Source organism: Pipra filicauda, unplaced genomic scaffold (genome assembly GCF_003945595.2).
Source record: "Pipra filicauda isolate LSUMZ 115617 unplaced genomic scaffold, ASM394559v2 scaffold85_size2586006_pilon, whole genome shotgun sequence".
NCBI classification, from domain to species: Eukaryota; Metazoa; Chordata; class Aves; order Passeriformes; family Pipridae; genus Pipra; species Pipra filicauda.
Window position 1 is genome coordinate 439,605 of NW_024105042.1, and position 25,182 is coordinate 464,786.

At 39.9% G+C, this 25,182-nt stretch overlaps 1 protein-coding gene across 1 annotated transcript in view; it reads right to left on the reverse strand.

The window, feature by feature from the left end:
- The window catches only part of SORCS3 (sortilin related VPS10 domain containing receptor 3), a 288,897-nt gene that overhangs the window by 95,172 nt on the left and 168,543 nt on the right, over window positions 1–25,182 (reverse strand). The window contains exon 5 of the mRNA XM_027738740.2: window positions 14,804–14,877. Within this exon, the coding sequence (XP_027594541.1) occupies window positions 14,804–14,877 (74 nt within the window). The remainder of the gene's footprint in view (window positions 1–14,803; window positions 14,878–25,182) is intronic.

Below are 25,182 nucleotides of genomic sequence, written 5' to 3' on the forward strand. Positions count from 1 at the left end.
TAGGTATCAATGACTGCAGTTAGCCTCCTGTGGTCAAGGGAATTCTGTGTATTCATCTGTTATTTACTGCAGTCAAGTCTAAAATTAGTTCCACCAGACTTTAACTCTGGGCACGTAACAACCAACAACACAACCTAAACACATACCAAGCCCACAACACACCATAAACTACCATAGTTAAGAAAAGATACAAATGCTGAACTGCTGGGGGAAGGAATGCATTTATTAAACACATAAATACAGTACTTTCTTTGTGGCTGAACAGGGGGAGACACTGCTGGATGTGTTAGGAAGTGATGAGGTCTCCGAAGAATTATGGACAAAACCTCCTTGCACAGCATATTTCAAATGAAGCTTGCGAAAAAAATTGGGCAGGAAGATACTATAAGAAACTGTCTTAGCCACGTCCCAGGAGCTTTCTACATCTTCTCCAGCACTAATTTCCATGATGCTACAATTCTGGACACCGGCAGAAGTAATTGTTGTGAGACTTAGCTTGCAAGATAAGGCAAAAAAATTGCCAAGTGTTTATTCTCAGCTAATGTCTTTTTGGCAAAGCCAATCCTTTCTAAAAAGATCCCAGTGAATTTTAAGGAGGTGTTCTGCCTCATATCTCAAAGGAAAAAAAAACTTAAAATGTTCATAGCGTCTGCATGTGTTTCCAAATGTGCATACATGCATCTGCCTACCTGCATCTCACCCCCACTAATACTGAAAGTCTAAAGTTGTACCTTACCTATAAACTCAGTGGATTACACATTCCAGAACAAGGTTGCTAAACATAGTTATTTCATGGATAAAGAAGGTCAAGAAGAGGAAAGGGGTCTAAATCAATCCTCTCCATGAGGGCAAAACTGACATTTAGACTCAACCATATCACCCCCCACCAGAGAATCTATGCAAGACAGCAGGCTCTGCTGCACACAGAAACATTTCTTTCTCTTCACAGTACGTAGAAGGTGACTCCTTATATCTCAGAAATTAGCAGAGAATACCTTTAAAGCGTATTTATCAACAGAAAAACTGCTGTTGATTCAGAGTTTTGATTTGCCCTTTATGCTAGCACCAAAGCCTAAGAATGTACAAATAATTCTCTCTAGTTCTCATCCAGTTAGTAAGTCTTAGTCCTTTAAAGTCCTTTGGCATTTCTTCCCCAAACTATACTATAAACCCCAATAAATATAACCAAATTTCTATAAAATTTACTGAAAAAGTGTGTGGGTAGAAGGCTAAAGATCCGTATTCACAGCCCTGTCAAGGTTTGAAAGGGCCAGCAGCACAGGCATGTGCTGAAGGTGGCATCCTGATTCCCCAGTGGTGCCTGAAATAACTTCATATGGTGACTGAGGCTCCTGCAGGGAGCAGGTCAGCTACCCCAAGCCAGCACTCATAGTGGGCCACTCCCAGGTGCAGCCACAGACCTGCTGCTCACTCAGGAACTGAACATGCTGCTCCTGTGCAGCCTGCTGCTCCTGAGTCAACAGAGTACAGCTGATGCAGGCTATATAAAAACAGTCCTGAGGGTTTGTCCTAATTGAATAAGAAGCCTTTTTCTGCCAATTCCTAGCAGCACCAGCATCGGGATATGGTGGAAGCAGTGAAGCATCAGCTCATTGAGTTAAGACACCTCAAAGCTTGAGTGCACAATATACCATCAGCTCTCTATCCCATATGCATCCAACATAGACAGTGATGCTTTGGAGAGAGCATTTGTAGAGAGGAGAGATGGGATTTACCTGGGATTTAGAAGTCTGCAAACTTTATGGTGGGCAAGTTTTAAACTTATTCTAACAGAAAGGTTTGATTCTGTTTTGCCTTCTGCAGGAAGGGACACATTTTTCAGGACACTTTTAAGTTATTTTTAATATTCAAAATGTCAAATTCTCTTATAAAACAAAAATAAAAGTATACTTTTGAATTTTTGCATTTGGTTAAAATTAATTTAGTGCCTACTATATTATGAAGCCCAGTTAATTAATGTTTTTCCAGTGCTTGGCTACCTTCCTTCAAAAGTCATGTACATGGGGAATTGCTATAGATTATTGCTTTGGTTTCTCATGAAACATGAATCAGGTCTGTTTCAGATCACTTTAGAAAAGCAAAATGCATGCTCAAAAAAGCCTTCAGCTCAGTCCAGCTGTCTTGTAGCCAAAAACTTCACTAGGGTTACTCCTTCCCTCCCTCAAAGGAAATGTTTGTAAGACTTGTAAAATCCCTCTGAATTTGTCTCCTAGAAAATGTGTCTTAAACATGACTCATTGAGGAAATGTTTTACACCAAAATAAGGATTCTCAGTTCACTATGAGTTTAATTGCCCTCATTTGTATGAACATTTTCCAGCTGCAAATATGACATGTCTGAAATGCTCAGGCTCAGTGATCCAGCTATTAACAGAGTCCTAGGCAGAATACAGCACCTCTGAAAAGCTTCAGAGCATCATTTAATAAATGAATGCAGCAGTAGATGGATAAAAATAAAACTTAAATTATCTAAAGAGGGGATGCCAGTATGAAACTTGGCACAGACAATATGTATAGGATTTGCTGATGAGCCCCATATGCCTATGGGCATTGTACATTGAATTAATTAAGGAAGAATGAGTCTCTACATTCCCTGTTGCAGGATATTGTGAAGAATCACCCTGGGATAACATCTAACATTCTGGAAATGAATTTGTGGTTCAGTTCATGCATTTTGGATAAAAACAATGTGGAAAAATAGATTTCTGTCACAAACCTTTTGTGACAGTTGTTTCTCTGTGTTTCAAATGCTAACCTGAAGAGAATAAATGGCTTATTTCATTCTCTGACTTTTAATCAGCTAGGAAACGAAGAGACAGAGAGAGAGAGGAAAGAAGGAGGATAAGGAGGAGAAAGACAGAGGAGAATAAACTATTCTGGACCAGCAAGCATAAATGCATCGACATGTCTCCTTGCCCCCAAAAAATCACACTCAATTAGCTGTTGAGAGTGAGATGCTCATTTGTCCCAACATCACAAGAGGGAAAGACAAAGAAGCAAGAAACAAAAGGGATTCTGGCAGCAGACAGATATGCAAAGACAGACTCTGTCTGTAGAAACAGCAAGTCTGTGTGGCTATGATGGGTAAAGGTAACACTGACAGGAAGTCTGCAGATCACCACGTGTTTGTGACATGCCAGGTTTGCATTCAAAACAGAAGCATTTTCACAGGCAGAATGGAGAGATGAATAAAACAGCCACAATCACTTGCAGGTCTTTATCAGTAGAAGAGGGACACTGTAGCAGGAGAGACCAGAGAAACTCATGGATCTTTTGTGGATTCTTTAGCTTCGAGTTAGATGGGTGACCAAACAAGAAGGAGACAAGGCTGCCCAGGGAGCTGAGCACTAGACACACTACTAGTTCTTCACAATGGCCCCAAAGCATCCTCACCCTCAAAGCATTACGCTGTTCAAGTAAGAATGCTCGGGGCAGAATGCTGCAAGGGGAGTCTGTGTTACCCACACATCAAGAATTAAAGTTGTATGGTCAAGATGTAGGTAAATCAAGAGCTTCTCCTTGTTGGGTTCTTAATCTACTGTTATAGAGGAGCAATAAAAGGAAAGAAAAGTACAAGGCCAAATGAAAAGTAATACTCTGCTGTTTTCTAGCCTCAAGGCAAATTCCAAAGTGTCAGCACACAGTTCAAATCTAATGATTTGTAGAAAGAAAAAACAGAATTCTGGAGAAACTACAGCAGATCCAGAAATGGCTTTAGGGAATCACTATTACAGATTGCCCCTAAAATCAATATTGTAATGGAATATGCCTCCTTCCCTCAAAGATTTTCAATCAAAACCTGAAAACCAAAAAAATTGTGAGCAGAATCCTTCTGTATCCTTTGGCCAAAAACCTGGCAGGGTTTTTGGCTTGGTTTTCCTTTTTTTCTCCAATAAAAAGCAAGATTTTCTCCTATGGGATAAAACACAGATCTACTGAAATCAGCTCTGAAGTCTACAGGTATAATTTATTATTTCCTAAGTAGTTGCTGACAGACACAGGTCAGTACGTTTCTCTCTCTTAAACTCGGCTACCAAACTTCTGATGTTTCACTAAACATGGAAATGCGTCTACATCCCATTTTTATTGCCTTCTGCACAATGGAGGACTATTATCTTTGAGACAATTACAGAGCTTTGATAACCACTGCTATCTCCTATTCCAATTAGCTCACTACAAATATCCAAGTGAAACAGTATCACTCACTGGCTTCTCATCCTTGTTCTGTATATGATCAGCAAGAGACAAGTTACTGAATCAACATTATTTAAAAGAACCTGTAGTACAGTTTATAAGTACTCCTTCCCACTCTTACGTTCTGATGTGGCTTCATGCTCGCTGTGCTTAACAATAGCAAAATTAAAGTCATTTCATTCTACAGAGGAGGCTCAGGGGAATGCCAGGGAATGAAAGGATGGGAGTTTCATTTTCTTCTCTTGCCGAGAATGAATTCTGCCTCATATAACTGCTGATGACTTGTCGTTTTAAGAGAGTTTGTTAATTTACAACAAGCAAAAGGCATAAAGACGGACCTCCTTATCTTAAATGGATGTTATTGAACGACATAAATGGTTCATGTTTAAATGAAAGCAGAAACATATAGTCTGTTTTAACATGATAAGACTTCTTTCTCCACAGCATGGGTTCAGCTTCTTCTGTTAAATAAAACAACTCTTTTTGTTCAACTTAATGCCAGGCAAACTTCCAAAGGTTCAGAGGCTGAAGTCAGTTCAGGGAAATGAAATGGAATTTACCTGGGTCCTTCCTGATGCTTCTTGAGAAAATCTCCCTGAAGAGCTTTGAGGTATGACTGAAAATCTAGTTTCCAGTAAAAATGGTCCCTGATACTGTTGATGAACTTGCTGAGGATAAATCCTCCATTAGATTGCAACTTTCTCCGACGCAAAAATGCTTCCAGCCCTAGATACTGTAAAGAAACGAGCTGTAAAACCCCCTCAAGGGTGCATCTCTTGAAATCCAAGTGGGTCATCTGAGATATGATCCAGACAGAGGCAGGCTGGATCCAGAACAGATGCTTGGTCCTGATGCCTGCAGGTGTTTTGCCACTGAATGAAATGGCTAGAAAATTATGTCCACAATCAGAGTATGTGAAGAGGTTATTACTAAACTTCTCAGAACAGTGACAATTTTTAAAAGAATTCCCAAATATTTCTCTTTCAGTCATCTGAAAGCAAGAGGGATTCTCTCCCACACTGAAAATTCACCCATTTGCCCAGAAACAGAGAGATTAGTATGGTATAGAACAAAGGCCAAAACCTAAGCTGAATCCACCATAAAAAAAGAGTGGGAGACTATTCCCTGCCAGCCAGCAAGCACAAAAAACGATGCTGCTTTCAGCCTGGCAGCCTGACGTTTGATTAGCTTTGCCAAGCTATGACAGTATGGGAGATTCCCATATGCCTCAGAGGGATGCATTATTCAATATATTAATTAGAGGACTGGCTTTCACCACTGCCTCCTACAAAGTATCACAAAGAATTACTCTGGGACTGTTACTGACAGGATGAAATTAATTTGTGTCTGAGTTCACGTGCATCAGGAGAGCCAGCATGAAGTCCGGGCAGACTACATGAGTTGGCAGTAGAGCATTTAATCTTCCAACACTGGCTTTTGAAACACAGTGATGAAGTTTAGAAATCCTATCTGATACCCTCTTGCATGAGAATAAAACAGATCCTTCCACCCTGCACTACTCAGAGACACACCATTGGGATCCAGTCCAGGGATCAATATAAAGCGGGAGAAATATTTAACAAATTCCTCCTTAGATCCTCCTTATTAGTGGTTTATCTAGTCTGCTTCAATCCCAGAGACTTAGTCATAAGAGAGTGTGGGGGAGGTGGGGGAGTTGCTAATCATCCAAGATTAGCACTGGGAAAAATAAGAGAAGAGACTGGCCCTTGGGACATGAAGAAACCTGATAGATGAGAGACCAAAGTAAAAGGCTTTTTGATGATTGAAAGCACTAACTGCAGTACAATATATAGTGGTAAGCACTAAATTTAAATCCAATGAACAGAAATATTTCAGCCCTTACTTTTCAACACTTTAAAAAAAAACACAACTACCAGCCACAGTACATTAAAGTCATGAATATGACAAGCACCACAAATTGTACTAGAATCACAAAAAATCTCAAATTCTAAAAGTCAGATAGTATTTATGTAAGGACATCCACAGTAACATTAGTGGAAAAGGGGTAATCCTTCCTTCTGCAAGATATGCTGTGCTTCTCAAGCAAAAGGAGGTAAGAAAGAAAAGTTCCTCAAAGACAACTTATTCCAAAATTGCCCTTCCAGAGGATATACATCACTCACTGAAAGAACTCTGCTGCGATAGCAGCCAGAATTACAGTCATTATATGTATTGAGAGTTTGCTATCATGTGGCACTTTTCTTGTTGTTCATTTATTAAGTAATTCTTGGGTTTTAAAGGGTAATTTTAAATTATTTCCCTTCATAATCACACAATCACACACAATCCTTGTAGCCAGTATGTTATTCTTTTTTTTTAATCTTGCTAAGGAACCTTTGAGCCCAGGTAGCCTGATAGAATGGCATCCACAGGACTCTATAAAAAAACTCAAACACTTATTTTCCTAGCAAAGCAGGCAGTAAGGAAAGGAGCACCACAAAACAGTAAAACATCAGCTACTATTTAGAGCTTACATTCATAGTACAAAAGACTGTTGTACGAAATTCCTTTGTAAAATGAAGTCATCAGTCAGCATAAAGTACAAATATACACCAAAACCCCAAATATCTTTGGTTTTATTCCCAGGTAAACTAGAAAATATTCTGTAATACTTCTCCAGTAGTGTACTAGGTTTTTCCCCACCTTCTACAAAGATGCTTTCCCAGATCCAACTATTTCTCTCAATCTCTCTTAAATTAGTTTAAAAAAACATGGACCATGCTCGGAAAGGGGAATAGTAGTCTGAACATTATACTAACTGTAGGCACTAATGGAACACGTGGGGTCTGTGCAGTTTCTATAAAAAAAGTCCTGAAGTGTTTCTGGAAATAGAAAGTGAAGGATTTTCTTGTTCTTAGGTCATTTAGGATTTTATACTCTTAGATATTCATGAAATCTACCACAACATCACTGGAAGAGCACTTACCAACCTGTAGTTGAAAAACAGCATAGGATTACCTTTAGGAAATAGTATGCTCATGGACAAAAGCAAAATACAAAACTTACAAAGTCTGATGATCAGTCTTGTAGACTTCTGATCACAGTTATGAAGTAATAAATTATAAGCATACTGAACATATAACTGGGATATTAGGGACCAATATCTTCTCTGCATTTCAGAAGACCAAGATGGGAATAGGAGTCAGGATCTCTCTCAATGTTGGCTTTAATCACACACTTTGTTTCAGACTGCATTCTTTCTCTATTCTAATTTTAAAAGATTATATACTGCAAAATGAAGTTTTATTCAAATTTTAAAATCATTTTAAAAACCTTTAAAAACTGCCAAACATTTCAGAATGTTCTTCTGTTTAATTTTTGAGAGAAACATTTTGATAATTTTTTCATGAATTCTACAATACCTTTATTGACTTGAAATTTTTTCAACAAAAATAAACACTATTTCAGCCCATAACGAGTATGCAACTCTGTATTTCTATCTCTGTCACTGAGCTGCTGTGTAATCACAAGCTAGTCACCTACAATCTAATGTTTGGAAAGACTAAACCTCCATAGTGCCAAAGGTATTAATTGTAGGCACATAAAATGAAAATAAAATCCCTAGACTCACAGTTTCCCCATTTGCTCTTCTTTTAAGTGAAAGGGAAAATAAAATTCATTTTATGATCACCATGGTTTTGTGATCTTTAACTAAAGTGACCTTGCAAGGAAATCTTTAATGTATGTCAAGAACTTTTAAGGTCTCATCTCTCCTGAACTCTTATTACAGAGCTTGAGGCTAGAGTTTGAAAATTTTGTTCTCAGCCTAGAACAGTTCATGGTCATGGTGGCTTGAGTAACACATTCCAGATTTATGTTAGCTTTACCCTCCAGGAGAAAAATGTTTCTTTCAGGTGTTCTTGCCCACAGGGCAAGCAAAGCAAGTCCCTTAACAAAGCCAAATGAATCATTAGCCCAAGGGAGGCTCCAGTAATAGCTCCCTGTTCAGTTCTTCATGTGTTGTCCATGTGAATAGACCCTGGGTACGTGTCTTGGTGATGCTAAGAGGTGTTATCCATGGCTGCCAAACTGGAATAATTCCTTTTATCCATAGCTCCATGTATGGTATGGTTTTAATTCTGAAAAACTCTAATGTAGGATTACTTAACAGTCAATTTGACATTTACAAGACTATGTTTTCTTAACACTAAACTTGGCTGTAAAAAATCAGGCGATGTTTCCCCAGCACTATGCAATGACACCATCTGGTAGTTAATGATTAGGGGGATTTACAGGAGAGACAGGCACATATTTGACTAACCATTTCATTGCTGGCAAGCTAGGCAAGTAAAGTTAACCTTGGTTATATCCAAAGGTCACTACTGGAACTGCTGCTGAAACAGTCTGTGTGGACCAAAATTGGCACTGGAATTAGGAAATATCAGCGCTGTCACAAGGATGAGGAAATAAAAAGAGACACAATCGTTTGCCTCAGAGTAGATACAAACCCAGACCATAACCTTTTGAAACACTGAGGAAAACCCCTTATCTCCTCTTACATTACTCTCAGATATCCAAGCCAGCCTCCAATATAGGCGTCACGAAATTCAGGCTGCAAATAAAAATAAATACATTGGCTATATTTTATCATCTGCTCCTACCCAAAATCACAAAAAGGACTGAACACCTTGCCCTCCAGAGACAAAATTTGCTGTCTCATTCCTCAAACGACTGTGATAGAAAACCCTTAACTCCAAAGCACAGCCTAAGTTAGTGGACGCACAGCTTCTTTCCTTCTCCCAGTAAAAATACAGCCTTTTCCCTTCTCCCCCTTTTTAATCTTTGATGATTAAAACAATTGTAGCTGGCATTCAATGGATACCAAAACAACCAGAAATCTGGTTGACTATCATGGAAAAAAGAGAAAAGATAAAATTTTGGGGAGACTCAGTGCGGGAATCAGTAGTGTATTTGAGAACTGCTTTTTCCTACTTGCAGATACAAACAGTGCTCCTTGAAGCCAGGCTAGTGCATGTTCTATTTTCCTCCTCACACTGTCTCTCCTTTCTTTCCTTGGTGTTTTCTGTCCAGCTTTCATCACTAGTGTGTATTTCAGTGTCTTTTACTGACTAGGCTCATGCTGGACATCAACTTCAGGGCTCCAAATTTCCCCATAGCCATTAGAAATGCTGTGCAGATTTTCCCCCCTCTTCCACACAAATGGGTTTTCCCTGCTTTCCTGCTACCAGGCTTTCACAGAATCACATACGGTCCCAGGGAGCATGATTTAAAAAAAAACAATAAAAGAGAGAAGGGAAATGTCTAGCTGTAACAGGCAAAAAACCAAACCAAAAAAAACCACAAAACCAAAAACAAACAAACAAACAAACAAACAAAACAAACAAAAACCCAAACAAAAAACAAACAAAAAAAAACAAACAAAAAAAACCCACAAGAAAACCAAACCCAATAATAATAAAAAAAACCCACAACAAATGCAAAAACAACAACAACAAAACCACCAATAAACTCCAAGGAAAATGGTTCCACATCCACTACTTCATAATCGCCAGTGATGACGGGAGGCAGGAAACACAAATGTGTTCTCCAGTAAAGAGCAGCCTGAGGAAACCTTAAGAAAGGGGGTGGGTCTCTCAAGGGATATAGCTCTGTCCTCTGCACAGGATAGTGATCCTTGTGTCTGCTCAGCAAACACAAGGGCCTCCAAAGACAGATGAACAGAGGATAAATTCACAGCCATTTAGCTGATTAGACAGAAAACTCCCCTGGAGAAACTCCATATTTTAAGGAATTAAGCCATAAGATGATAAAAAGACTTCATATGCCACTAAAACATCTTTTAACTCTCTCTTGCCCTCCAATGCTCTTAATCCACTACTGTAGTACTTCATATTACAATATTTTAGTACTTCACCCACTACACTCCTCAAGGTGCTCTCCTATCCCAGTCTCACCTAGGGGGTAACAAGGCAAAGTCAGCTTGAGTCATCCAAGATGGCAGGGAAAAACTGTGGTCCAGTTGTGGATGCCCTATCAACCAAACTGTCCTGCTCACCTGCTTAGTCCCATTGTACCACCACAGGAAAAAGCAGAGGTAGTAAAACAACTGAAGGACAATTGAGTCCTTTGAGTTTTTATCAGAGCAGCAACAGCATTTAGTCAGCACAGAACACACCATGTGTTTTACAGACAAGGAAACTTCCCCATTTCTATGGTACAAAATATGGACTTTGTTTTTTTATATCCCTCCACATGGCAGCACAGGTGTCTAAGTGATAGTGAGATAAAATGAACAGGGCCCAGAAGGAGCTGCAGAAATGTGTTTTGGAAGAAGAGAACATTGTGTAGGTCTTTAATAAACTTTGCACCCATGCTGATTCCAGTTATCTTGAGTAATTTCAGAGAGATGAGTGATCTTGGAATTTTTGTATCACATTAGTGTAAGCTCCTATTTCCAGCCTTACAGGATCCGAAGTTATTAAAATCTCTGGGGCCAAGGCACGTGGGAGCCAAATTTGGATGCGTGTACTCACATCAAGTAATGCATTCTGTTCAAGCTCTGCCACTGCCATCAGTGGGTGTAGTTAACAAATGAATCACTACTACTAAAGTAGAGATCTCAAATCCTAGGTTTTTATAACTATGAGTGGCCCGGAGGCTCAGCTCGTGCACAAACTTTGAGAGGGCTCAGGAACTGATGAGAGATGTTCCATGAAGTGTGGGACTTGTGACATCCATATGGGATGAAAACACAAAACTACAAACTCGTGAGTAGCTCAAATACCTAGGACTAAGGAAAGAAGCTGAAGGAAAGAGCCAGGACACAATGCCACAAATCAGGATTGGAGCTTAGGGCTTTGGTTTTGACCAATGGGGAGCCATCATAGATGCTGCCTGGTAGAACTACACCAAAATGCACAGTGATTTGTGTGTCCATGACTAACAGACAGGTCTTTCTTACTCTGCTGAGTGAAAATTCACATCCCAGTCTCATGAGCTCAGAAGCAATAATAATTTTATCCTGGCTTTAAAGTCTCTATATGTGAGCTCTCTCAGAGAGTGTATAATTATTTGGAAAGGTCTCAGAGAGAAAAATAAGACCTTTCCGTGTAAGGCTGACTGATCCTATGAACCAGGTGAAGTTTACAGTCTTCACAAGCCCATTCTCAGCAGCCTGAGAGATGAAAGTCATGCTTTGAAGGCAAAAACATTCAACAAAGCCTGCCTCAGATAAAGCCAGCTGCATTCAAATCAGATGAAGTCTGTCCCATTTGATGAAGGATGCTTACCTGAGCAGAGCAGCACAAATGTGCAGCTTACCTCTGATTTTGGCATCTCCCTATCATTATTATTTCAACTTTCATATAAGTTTTAATTAAAATGTTCAATAATGTAATATTTGATAGACTGATTACATGGACAGTGATAGGCTGGTGACATGGACAGTGAGTGCACATTCAGCAAGTTTCTCAATGACACCAAAGTGTGGTGCTGTCAACATGATGGAGGGAAGGGACACCATCCAGAGGGACCTTGACAAGCTTGAGAGTTGGGTCTGTGTGAACCTCATGAAGCTCAACAAGGGTAAGTGCAATGTCCTGCACCAGGGTCAGGGCAAACCCAAGCATGAGTACAGGCTGGGCAGAGAATGAATCAAGAGCAGTCCTGGGGAGAAGGACATGGGGGTGTTGCTTAATGAGAAACTCAACATGAACTGACAATGTGCACTTGCAATCCAGAAAGCCTACCATATCCTGGGCTGTGTCAAAAGAGGTATGAACAGTAGGTCAATTGAGGTTATTCTGTCCCTCTATTCCACTCTTGTGAGACCCCAGCTGGAACATTGCATCCAGCTCTGGCACCACCAGCATAAGAACGTGGACTTGCTGGAGTGATTCCAGAGGAAGCCATGAACATGATCTAGGGGCTGGAGTACCTCTTCTATGAAGACAGGCTGAGAGGGTTGGGATTGTTCTGCCTGGAAAAGAGAAGGCTCCGGGAGAACTTATAGAACTTTCCAGTAGCTAAAGGGGTGACAAGAGAGCCAGAGAGGGACATTTTACAAGGGCGTGTAGTAAAAGGACAAGAATAGTGGCTTTAAAGTGAAAGATGGTAGATTTAGAACAGACAACAGAATGAAATTCTTTATTGTGAGGCTGGTAAGACACAGGAACAGGTCGTACACAGAAGCTGTGGAAGCTCCATTCCTGGAAGTGTTCGAGGTCAGGTTGGATGGAGCTTTGAGCAATTTGGTCCAGAGAAAGGTGTCCTTGCCCATGGCAGGGGGGTTGGAATTAGATGATCTTTAAATTATTTTCCAACCCAAACCATTCTATGATTTCATGAACTCCAAAGAGTAGTGGCTCATGTCCCTCTGAAGCCTCTAGTTATGCCCACTTTTCTCTCTTTCATAACCTAATAAAAAGAAATCAACAAATTCCTGAGGTTAAAATGGTCTCCTTGCATTTTTTTCTGTACAGATCTTACAAGCCAGAGCTTGTAAGCCATCACAGCTTGCAGCTTTAAAAGGAAAGAAAAGGAAAAAAAAGAAAGAAATCAGCTAATGAAAGTTATTACGTTCCACAATTTCAATACCTCTGATGCTTGCACTATGAATTGGTTCAGATCCCTCCAACTCTGGGAAAAACCTAATTTGCTCTCTTGGGAAGCTTATTGTCAGTGGGATTCTACTGTTTCTGAGTGGAATAAAGATTTCTAGGTCTATGTCTTACGAGTTTTAACTATGAAAAACTTGTACATTTCCTAAGAGAAAAAGACACCTGAAACAGAGACATTGTATAATGCAGTGTTAAAAAACAGTGTTCAAATTATGCAGTCAAAAGACTATGAAAAATGAGGTAAACTGTGGAAAGGATACACTTTTGAGTGTCAAATGGACAAACAGGCAACTAGCCAATATTATATGAAAGTAGAAAATAAACCACAACATCACAACCTGTCCTTTAAAAAGAGATTCTGTTTTGTTTCCAAGTCAGCTTAGCCCTTGCACTTTATCCTCCAAGAAAGCCTTTCCCCTAAGTTCACTTGTATTATTTGAAGGGTATAGTAAAATTTTCCCAAGGACCAACTATTCTATTTCACTTGGAGAGGATTTACACTCACCATTGTCATGTGCATCCAGCATGAATACTGAAATCAAAGGATTTTTAATAGTTAAGTCAATCATCCACCTGCTACCAGAACCAGGAGAACATAACAACTTCCTTTCCTTCACTATGGAAATATGGAACAGTAACATGGTATGGTCAGACAAAATGGTAGATATTTGATATATTTTGCAGGTTTGTGTGACTTAGGAGCCTTGTAATTTCTTTTTCTTGGTATTCAAACACCTTCTCACATTGTCCATAATCCACAGGAACACTAAGTCTCCAGACTTGGTGCCAAAAAGCCTTGTTTTAAATGTAGGAGTCTTAAATTGTTTAGGGAGATTTCCAGAAGGACGTAGATAATTTAAAAATCCTATGAGTTGTCTATCTCCACTACAAGGTGTGGAAATACTGCAGATACAATCCATAGATATTTTGGGCCTGGATTCCAGGTGCTTTCAATGAGGTGCAAGAATTTCTGTGAGAATTTGACTCTAAGATATATAAATCATGCTTTGCAATTGGGAGTCAACTTTTAAGTTATCCAAGTCCTTCTTAGTTTTAACCAGTCAAAATAAGACCACTTCCTTAATATTATGATTTTCTTTTTTTTTTTGTTCCTAATGACAAGACACCTCTTTTAAGTATACACAGATTCTGTAAATCAGCACTTCTACACATTCACATGCACCATCATCTGGCATGTAGTAAGTACAGCATTAAAAATCTGATCCAAGCCCCAAATCTAAGTTCAGCTACAGAAGAAACTACAGTTTTCTCTTTCTCTCTAAAAGTCAGTTCTTGGGTCTTCACATGGTGGAGGAAAGTTTGGAAAAGAGACATCTGAGATGGACGAGGCTGCACATGGGAACTCAATTTGTTTCACCATCTGATTTTAAGACACTCTCCCAATCTGGGAGGTTGACACTTGGGAAATGGAAAGGAATTGAGTCACAAAACAGATTTTTAGCAAACTGTGTGCTGATCTTGGGCTCTCACCAGTCAGTAGAGAGAAACTGTCTCCTCAGAGAGTGATTCAAAGCAGAGTCTGAATCATCCTTTCTCATGAAGATTGCATAAGGAGACTGGTCAGAGTGGCTGGCTCTGCACAAAGACTGTGTTCTAGGCTAAAGTAGCTCTCTGAAGAGTTGAAAAATAGGAAGTCTAATGATGATAGCTTTGCCATTGAAGCTCTGGGCAGTTTCTCTGTGTTACTGTAAGTAGATATACAACAAAGAAGAGAGAGTTTGATAATTTTGCAATTATCAAAAGACTTGTACTTGTTTGTAAAGGATACCACCTCCTCTCAGGTAAGGTACAAACATGAGACTACTGCACTGCAAGATATGTACTAAGGACTGAGCATGTAACATTGATGATGACCAAAATTAACGGTATACTTAATGTTCAGGTAAAGCAACCAGTCCCTTCAAGTTAGATGCCCTTCTCCCCTCCATGACCTCCCCAAAGCAATCCAATTCAGAGGCAATAACTCACCAGTAAAACCTGTTTGGGGTGACCCGCTCGTGCATGAGCTGCCATTTTCTTCCAAAGTCCATAGAGCTGTACAGCTGAAAGACAAGAGAGAGAGGAAGTATAAACTTAAAGAAAGAAGAATAAAAACTGTTGCTAGATAAAGTATTAAAAGCGGTTCAGATTAAAGAACATGAATGGATTGCCCTACACAATTATTGATCAGCCTTGTTGCCAGGGTTGGCTAATGAGGCAATGTCCTCCCCTCACATTTAACCCAGCCTGAGCTCCTGAGAATCAAAAGCAGGTTGACTCTTCCAAAACCTTTTCAAACATCTTTGTGCTTCCCAATTTCAGCTGTCAGCACATTCACTTTGGCTGCCATATAACAAATCTGGCTCCCCCCTGTTTTTTTCTGCTCAACAGGAAGCAGGTGATTGTTGACCTATAAATTCTTAAAATTAAATAGAAAGAAAGACAAATCAGATTAGTCAACATGACTTTGATGTGATAGGTAGTGACTATACTCAAGGTCATGCTGCAATTTGTTTTTATGAAGTGAATTAGATCTCTTCTGTACGGGAAAAAAAAAAAGTAAATTGCTCCTAATTTGCATCTTCTAATATTCAGAATGAGGTCTAAATTTTGAGATAAGTTAGAAATCAATCTGCTCATTAGTTAAACACTAAAGATAGTGAAGTGGCTCTTCTTGAAAGCCAAATTTTCAATATAATGATCTTTTTGAGTCTTTCTGGTTAACAAATGAAATAGCTGTAATGTAAACAAATTTCCATGAAACTCCACACTAAGTCTCAGACATAGGTTTGCTTCATGCATACTCTGCTTAATACCACAAACCTCATTCTCCATATAAATGGTTTATCACCCACAATGCACTCTCTCATCAAAAATATGTAAGATCCTTTTCTCCAACTTTGAGCAAGTTTGGTTCTTAGAAAAAAAAATACACTTTGAGAAATAACTACTATGCTTTACTACTAGATTACAGAGAAATAAATATCAGGCAGCATTTTGAACAGGATTTCAAACAAATTTCATCTGATATAAATTCTGGCTTAACAAAACAAAGGTTGATTGCAGGCTAAGGAGGTAGATAACTGAGCTGAAAAACTTAGATGATGTTTGTAATACCCAAATTTAAGTCCTTAATAGGAAAACAATATCATTACAGGTTCTGCATTTGATTTGATTTTGAGTAACTGGATTTGCAAATTGGAGGCAGGTCCATGTTCAGATTAGAGTGGTTCAAAACCTAGTGATGTGGACTGTGGTATGGCTATGATGAATGGCTAAATGTGACTGGGAAGATAAACTACATGTGCTTGCACTGAATATTAAAGTTTCTTTGACCACAGAGATGCAGCAGCCACATTGGAGCTGGACCATAGAACAATTTAGAAAAATGATTGGAAGGGGCTGTTTGAGCAGTGTCCAAAGCCTGAGGCAGTTAATTAATTTTTGCTATGTTTATACTCAACTACACAACCAAAGCAGTGTATAGCTAGAAAAGGAAATTCAAAACCTGAAATTCAGACCCCATCAAGTATCTAATGCAACTGGTATGTGTAAAGACAAAAGAATCAGTCCTTTGCATTTATGCCAACGGGAACTCCAGTTTTGGCCAACAATAGCTCAAGCTGCCAGTAAAGCATATAAGGGGAAAAGAGATGGAAGCAGGCATCCTCCAATCTTCATGTCAAAAAGGGTTTCAATTATGTAGACTTCACTCCAGCCAACATCACCAGGCTTGGGGTAAGAACTATTAGGAAAGATTTTCTGCCCCATGCTCTTCAGGAGATCAGACATCACCTGAATGTTCTAATTTGGCCATATTTCTTTAGCATTCTCACTAGATAAGGTAAGATAGTGCAGTAAACTCCACACTATCTGGACTTCCTCGGCTTTTCTGGTCAACCAATCACAGTGATTGTCTAAAAAAATATGGTAGAGAATCCTCTGCCCCAAAAGGAATTCTGCATAGATACAAAATAAAGCATTGCTTATCTTTTTTAATTAAAGGAGCCAGGAGAAGAGAAGTCCTTGTCCAAATTCAAGATTATGCTTATGAAGTCAATATTAAGATAATTACCTTCTTGGAACATCCGGATTTTTAGAAACAATAACTGAGAATCCACATTCCAAAGGTAAAACTCTACAAGTGCTACAACTCTGCCCTGACTTTATCACAGTGCCTGTCAGTAATATTCCTTGAGTCAATTGACATGGTTGACACATACAAGGACCTCAGCACACAGTGTTGCATCGGTTGCATCAAACAACTTGGTCATCCTTTCTATTTCCTGGCTGCAGGTACTACTCACAAATTGAGCCCTGGGGCTGTACAACCATGGTGCTGTGCAAATCACAGGCTCCAGGCAGCTTAGTTAACTCATTACCTTCAGTTAACTCACGCTCACAAGCAAGGGCAAGTGGGTCTAGCATCCTGATTGTATTCTGCAACAGATTAACCATTATTGCCATGAGAGGAAAGGATTAGCAAAATACATCCATTTCCTTGGATTCTCTTTTATCTTTTGCCCCTAGCATTTCCTTTTTTTGCAGCAGCAGCCTAACAGCAGTAGCTACAGATAGCTCAGCAGCATGAAACATAATCTCTTTCTAACTACTCATCTCTCCCAGTGTCTCATTCAGGGAGCATCCTTCTCTATATCAAGTTAAAAACCAGAAACCAGCTACTGGTCTGGCTTTTTCCTCCCTTCTCTCTATTAGCGCTTGGACTGACTGATGGTAGAAGGATTAAATTGAACTTGCAGCCTTATGTGATTTAAGATAAAGAGGTAAGGAGGATACTATTAATTTCAATAACATTTTTGTATTTATTCACCTTTTTATTCTAGGTGTCCACTTTGAATTTTAACCAGATGAGTGAGTCTTAAAGCTCTACGAAAGAACAAATTCCTAAAAGGCCTCTCTGGCCCAGTTCACTTTTATAGTATTATTTACAGATGCAAATGTAAAGGTTAATGTTGAATTACTAAATAAAACATACAATAAAGAGATTTCTAGTATGCACTAAAATTGAACATATGGCTACACTTTCTGTTTATCTCCCTTCATGACAGAACAGATATTTTTAGAGAAGAAAACAAATTTAGTGGTAAGTACAGCAGATTTCAATAGAGATTAATTTGTCCGAAGGCTGAATACTAAGCAAAGGAAAGAAACAAGGTAAGTAAGGTGCCAAGGTTTTACCTTTTTAAAGCTCTGCTCTGGCTCTTTAGTGACAAATAATCTCTGGCATTTCCACCTCCCAGAGCACTCCAACACATCATTTCAAGAGGAAGGGACTCCAGCGTACCATGAGGGTGTACTGTGAGGGTATGCCCTTTCTGAAACCCCCTTGTGTTACTTGACATGCTCTGATGACTGAAAAATTAAGACCATTATGGGTCTTTATGTTTGTATGGACTGCTCTTGTCCCTCAATGCAGCTGAAGAGTGGCACGTGGAGGATTTGTCTAAGGAGCAACTCCAAGGCAGGACCCAAAACAGAAGGACAAAATCCTGGCTCAAGGCAAGGGTGAAATAATTTGGGGTTTTTTATATGAAAGTGAACTCAGAATCCTACATCTACTACAGAGACACCTCAATAAACACAGTCACAGCATTTGGCCTATCCCAGCAACCTCTGCACCTCTTTGAGCTGACAGGTTTCAGGAGCTTCTTGAAAGACAAGGTGCTAAACACACAATGTTCAGATACCCTACTGAGCCCATCTGAATGATACTTATCAATCTCATCTACCCTTACAGCAAGACAGCCAGAGTATTTACTAGTCATGGCCCTAGAATCCCTGCTTGCCTACAGACTGGCATGTGACACTGCTACAGTACAGATGGGATTCAGGAAGATGAAGGGTCCAGCATTTTGTGTGTCGGACAAACGTATTTTCTAATGTGCTCCCATGCCTAATGAAGTACCCAAACTATTGCCCTGAAGTACCAACCCTGTGTTAGTGTGTCTGGTGATAGACACTGGTAGGATTCAAGAGCAACTCTGCTTCCCCACCTGGCTTTGAGGTCACCCCAGTTCAGCAGTACAGCTACAGTCTTTGAAAATGGGTACTGAGTACTAGGGGAAAAAATCATGGAGTCATAGAATGGTTTGAAAAGGACGTTAAAGATCAACTCATTCGAGTCCTCCTGCCATGGGCAGAGACACCTTCCACTAGACAAGGTTGCTCAAAATCTGCCTGTATTCAGGAGCCTAGTTAGATCTTTCATTTAAAAACGTAAAGGCTGTAAATAGCAAATGTTTATCCAAACAGCAGCACGATACTCCACACTCAAGGATCGTAGCACCAGGCGTATCACATCCACCAACACAGCCCTGCTTTTTACCAAGAACACAATCTGTGCGAGCAAAGACATTGGCAGCCCAAGTGATATAGAACTTTGTTTCACCACAGGCCAGAACCTTAACTCATGCTTGTTTTGCTCAGCACAAATCTGAATCATAAAGATACTACATAGCACAGGCAGAATGCTTCCTCTTCAAACTCTAAGAATACTTGAAACATTTTATTTCACACTAGCATTGTTTCCAAGTGAAGTGGCAAGCCCCTTAAAGATGCAGCTTTATCCCTGGTGTCAGATTCTGTGCCATAAACACATGCAATGTGCCAGAAACACAGTCGGAACTACAAAGCTGTAAAGGAAGGAGATATACACACATACATCCAGAGAGCTCCATATGAAAAATGCTGTTGAAATTCTCCAGTACAAACTCTCAGGGTGATCTTGTCCAGGGTTTGTTTTGAGTGTTTTGTTTATTTTGCCAATGAGAGCTAGCAAAAAAATTGAAAAGGATGACTTTCCTGAGAAACAAAGCTTCTCAGAACTGGAACAATATGAGAAAGTGGTCTGCTTAAATTCTACTTAGAGAGAGGGGAGGAGAACGTGTAGTGAAGGAAACACATGGAAACCCCAAGAAGAGCTTCAACCCCCTGATGTTAGTCACATACATCTGAGCTAGTCACCAAGGCTCATTTTTAGACAGGCAAGAAACTTCTAAAATTCCTTTTTATTCAGGCCTTAGAATCCTCCACCTCTCTCAAAAGACACTAAAAACAACCAGCAGTGACTAGTGCAGAAGGAAATGACCCCACCACAGACACATGATTTAGCTGAGATGGATTTCATGTTAGGTTCCCTGTTTCCAGGTTGACCTGCTTGGTCTTCATGGGGGAAGTATGAAGAAGAATGAAGATTCAAGGCAAGCTGAAGAAAGACTAGGCATACAAGAGCCTGGGTACACTTTACCACAGCAAGAAGCACATATAGATGTCACATATAGACTGAAAAGCAATAGATGACAGACTAAAGTAATTTATAGACCTTTTATATTTATAGAATTTTATGCCTAAGCACACAAGAAGGGTATCAGGAACATATATAAAGAGCTTATAAGCAAATAAAATCAAATACTCTTTGTTGCTATGAAATCAGATCTATTGGCCTCAGAAAACATCTGGTGAGAATCTCATAGTTTCCTCTCTGCCAGCCAACCCTGGAGTGCAAATAATGGTGTCAGACAAAGTGAGGAAGAACAGCTAGACTATATGCACTTAGAGAAACAATTCATTCATTACACAAAAAATTAGACTCCCCCCAGACAATACATCCAGCTGATGATGGGAAGATGCATTCAAAATAAATGCTGCAGAGTGAGACTCAGTCTAGTGGTAATAACTGGGCAGCAGCTTACACAAGATGGAAGAGGAGGGTCAGATTAATCTGGCCTGCCATGGCCTCAGAAGAGCATGATCCCGAGCAGTAGATCAGATCGCTTACATGAAAAGATGGCTCTGATCCCAGAAAAGCACAAAGCAAACTAAAACCTTCTTTGCCAGAGCTGGTGGGAAAAATCTACAAGATGTGTGGAGGGTTCCTGCCAAAATTTCAAACCAGGACAGAAGAAAAATAAAATTAGGTCAACATTTCAGCAGGAAATTGGACTGTATGCAAATGTACTGCAAGGAATAACTCAGAAAAGAAAGTCTGTTGCAGGGTCTTACATTTTCTCTACAGAGGGAAAATGACCATGATCACTAGAAAAAAATTAGAGGCTCAGAAAAAGCTGTAAACTCTCAGAAAATTGCAAGGTTTGTCTCCACTACACTTCTGTGTTACAGACAAAATTCCAAAAGAAGAAGGTGCCATCATTAAAATTCCAGAAAGTTCACTCCTGGAAGGAAAATGAACTGGAGGAAAAATTCACAATACTTTTTAATCTTCAGAATACAGAACAGATAAGCCATGTCTGCCAACTGACAGAGCTGATCCGTCACATGGTACAACAGAGACACGTGTAACTATATGGGTTTGCATGGCAAGGTTTGGGTAGCAGGGGGTCTAGAAGGATGGTTTCTGTGAGAGCATGCTAGAAACTTCTTCCCAGATGTCTGACAGAGTCAATGCCAGCTGGCTCCAAGACAGACCCACTGTTGACCAAGGCCAAGCCCATCATCGATGGTGGGAGTACCTCTGGGATACAGGAGACAGGGAGGGATTGGGGAAGGTAGTTTAAAATTTAGGTTTTCTTTCTCATTATACTACTCTGACTTGATTGGAAATAAATTAGGATAATCTCCTCAAGTCTGTTTTGCCTGTGACAGTAACTGGTGAGTGTTCTGTCCCTGTCCTTGTCTCAACCCATGAGTCTTCCATTAGATTTTCTCTCCCTTGTCCAACTGAGGGGGGAAGCGATAGAGTGGCTTTGGTGGGCACCTGTCATCCAGCCAGGGTCAGCCCACCACAGTAACAAATTTAAACTGCAGTGAAAATGTTTCATGAGATAACATCAACATTTTTTTCTGAAGATACACTGAGCAGCTGAGTACTGCAAGAGAAACATTCTGCAAGATCTTGGAACAATATTCAGTATAAAATGAATGGATGGTCCTCACTTTAACCACTGCAAAAAAAAAGATCTTTTTTCCATGCCTAAAATGGGATTTAGGAACAATTAAATAAAGTTGTCTGTAAAGAGAAAAAAACCCAAGAACAAAAACAAACCAACCCACCAACCAAAACAAACAACTAAACAGAAAAAAACTAAACCAGAGACTGCACCATACGAGATAACTGTTTCAGCAACTGAAAGGATATGAGTAATAACTGCATTTCTCCTTCTCATATTTCTTTCAAGTAACTCCAATATAGCAGCTACTCCTACTCAACCACTGCAAGACTACTCCTGAAAGTCAGATCCGTGCGCTCCACTTTGTTGAATTTAGCACAGAAATTCCAAGCTGCCTTCATTTGAATATGGTATCTTTTTCCTTCAGTTCCAGATGAATCCCTGAGACACTATCTCCCTATAACTCCTCATTCATACAAATAGAAACCAGATCCTGAAATCCCCAAGAAATTCAGGTTGGAACATTAACTCCCAAATAGCCAAGACTGACCCAAAGACTTCTAACCAATATCCACAATACACATCATTTCCTCTTACTAATTTTTCCATTTGAGATGTCATAAAATTGTGGGTTTCCTCCTTCTCATAGCCTCACATGCTAGATCCACTTGCGTAGACCCCACTACAACAATTCTGAAGCATAAGTTGCCCTCAGGAACTGGTATGGCATGCCTTTGGGAGCAGAGCAGACTGTGAAGCCTCAACAGAGAAAATAACAAAAAACAACAAAACCAAGAACACAAACAGCATAGATTTGGTGTAGCCATGAAGACAGTAGTTGGTAACACAGAAACATACTCTACTTCTACATCACATCCTCCATCTTGCCTTCCTTGCCTATCATCCATCCCTCCTTTTTTAAGGACAGACAGATACCTCTCCCTTTCACAGCACCAGTATAATGTTTAAACTGTGTTGTCTATGCAAACCCCTTTCTCAGGTTCTCCTTTTGGCAGGACATGCTACTTGCACCATTGTAGGTGCAGAACTCAGGTCTAACATACTTCTGTTGTGTGGCTGAAACCATATCAGGAGCAACCCTTGCCATGAAAGGGGCTTTATTACTCACAGTTGAAAAGGTTGCATTCAAGGAAAGATTCAGGGCCTTCCTCTCTTCCTCTCTTCCTTCTATTCCACCATTCCCCTCAGCCTGGGCCTTAGGGAGACACCTCTGGAGTGTCAGGCAGTTGCCATCACGGACAAAAAGGCTAACATCACCTTCAAGCTGATGACCAACTCAAGAACAATTTTATTATCTGTCCTTATTTCTTACACCTCCTCCCAGGGAAATACCTGTTCTTGCCACCTTGCTTTGCTGGGACTCCAGTGGTGCCAAGATCTGAAGCTTGGAAGCACTTCTGGATCTTTAAATAGTGGAAAGAAGAGTTTATCACACTCTTCTCTTGCCACAAATCACAAGTCAGGTAAAGCATCCTTTACAACTCCGCGCTAAAGAAGCTAAAAATAAATCCTACTTCTCAAGCCAAAAGATTTGTGAAACAGCTGGTGGAGCTGAACTTAGGAGAAAGAAGTCTAACAGCATCATATTTATGGGCTTTGTTTACACAGGGCTGTAAAAACTAGTAATTGTAATGAAAACAAATGGGCCAGTTTATCTTTCTGCTTTGATTTCCTTTCCATGTGATTAAAAGCTGCACCAGAGACCTCATTGCAGCCCAAGGTTCTTCTCTAGCATGGTACAGCCAGACTGTCTTAGGCATGAAAAGAGAACATGCCCAGACTACTGCATGTCTAAGACTCATAAGACCTACTCATTTCACTATAGATGTTGTATACTAGGTGGGACACTGAAAATTAATTTCCATCATCTGTCTTATACAGGGAGGGAAAAAAAATATATCAGAGAGTAGAAAGTTCTCTTTCCACTTTAAAACCTGATATACTGAAATATTTTACATGCTTGCTGGCAAAAGTAGGTCTTTAGGCAAAAGAAACTCCGATTCCATCTCACTACTGTAAGAAACTGGTCAGGGATCTTCTGCACAAAGACCAAATGTTTTGGAAGTGTTTGACTTCACGTTGCAATTGTATAGCAAAATCCAGACCTGACTTACAAAGAAACGAGGTAGGTTAAGATAATACACTGTTGTCATGTTTCATGGTTTCATAGTTTAATACATGCTTTTACCTAATGGGTCCACTCATAGCAGTGCAGTTTGCTTAAACTTATGCTCAAAGCAAGACTTGCCTCTCTCTGCTTCGCCATTTCATCTCCAAGAAAAAGATGAAAGTGGATTAAACTGGTGAAAAAAGCCCATTCAAAAACCTTCACAATTCAATTTCTCTTAAGCCTTATTGGTATCAAGCATACTCAGCCAAAAATTTGCTATTTCTGCCCAGAGAAGAACATCTTTTGCTTTTCTACTCTGTGACTGGGGTGCAGTGGAACAAGAAGTCCAAGTTTCAACAGGAGCAGTGTCATAAATGGGTATCACAAAGAAGTTAAGGCATGTTTCAGCCCTGGAGGAAAAACAGCCTCTCTTTTTTTTTCTACTTTCTACCCACCTCCAAATATGCTGGAGCAGCTCAGAACCGAGATGAAATATATTACCTCCAGATTTTTTTCTTAAACCGAAAATCTGGGGAAAAAATATGTTCACTTTGGTCATTCAAAACACATTTCAATCATTTCTAAATAACTTAGCTTTAGACACTTTCAAAAGGTACTATAAATAGAAATGCCATTTTGAGGGAAGGCTAACTTTTTTGATTCTTGTTTATTCCTTTCTCTATGACATTTTAACCATTTCAAAATCAGCTACAAAGTTTGGGGGAGGACTAAAGTAAAGTAATATGTTGCCACTGCCCCCATTCTGATGAGTGTTTTGTTAACAATTCTTATTTAAAACTGAAGACATAAAAGGGGAAAAACCCCAGAAACCAAAAAACCCTACTTCCCGATCGAGAGGTAACAGACAAGAGAAGCAACACGTTGTGCAGGGGGACAGTTTCCCATATCAGCGATGCAGACCAGAGAGCAAAACTAGACACAGAAAGGGACAGGGATGCAGAATGGGGAACGAGGGAACAATACTGGAACTGTGAAGAGATCAGAATGGGATGGAGGTGGCAGAGCTGCCTCTTGCTACCACAATCTACAAGGTACACCAGGAGTTATCTTTACCAGTATATACCACTGGCATCCAATAGACTCAGCCAGAGGTAGAGGAGGGTTGCAAGCTGCTCCTGTTGTCCCCAGCTGCTTCACTCCTTTTTCCCCCTAGGATCAGCTCTTTAACCATCACAAAAGAGTGAATCAGCAACAATGGCTGCTGATTTTTCTGTGTCCAAGCCAGGCTGGTCCCTTTGTCCAGTTTCTTCTCAGGTTAAAAATCACTAGGCAGTTTTTGGTCTGAGGTCTGTGCTAAATGGATCCATCTGGATGAAGCCAATGCTGCTGTGCAGGTCAGCCTTCACCAG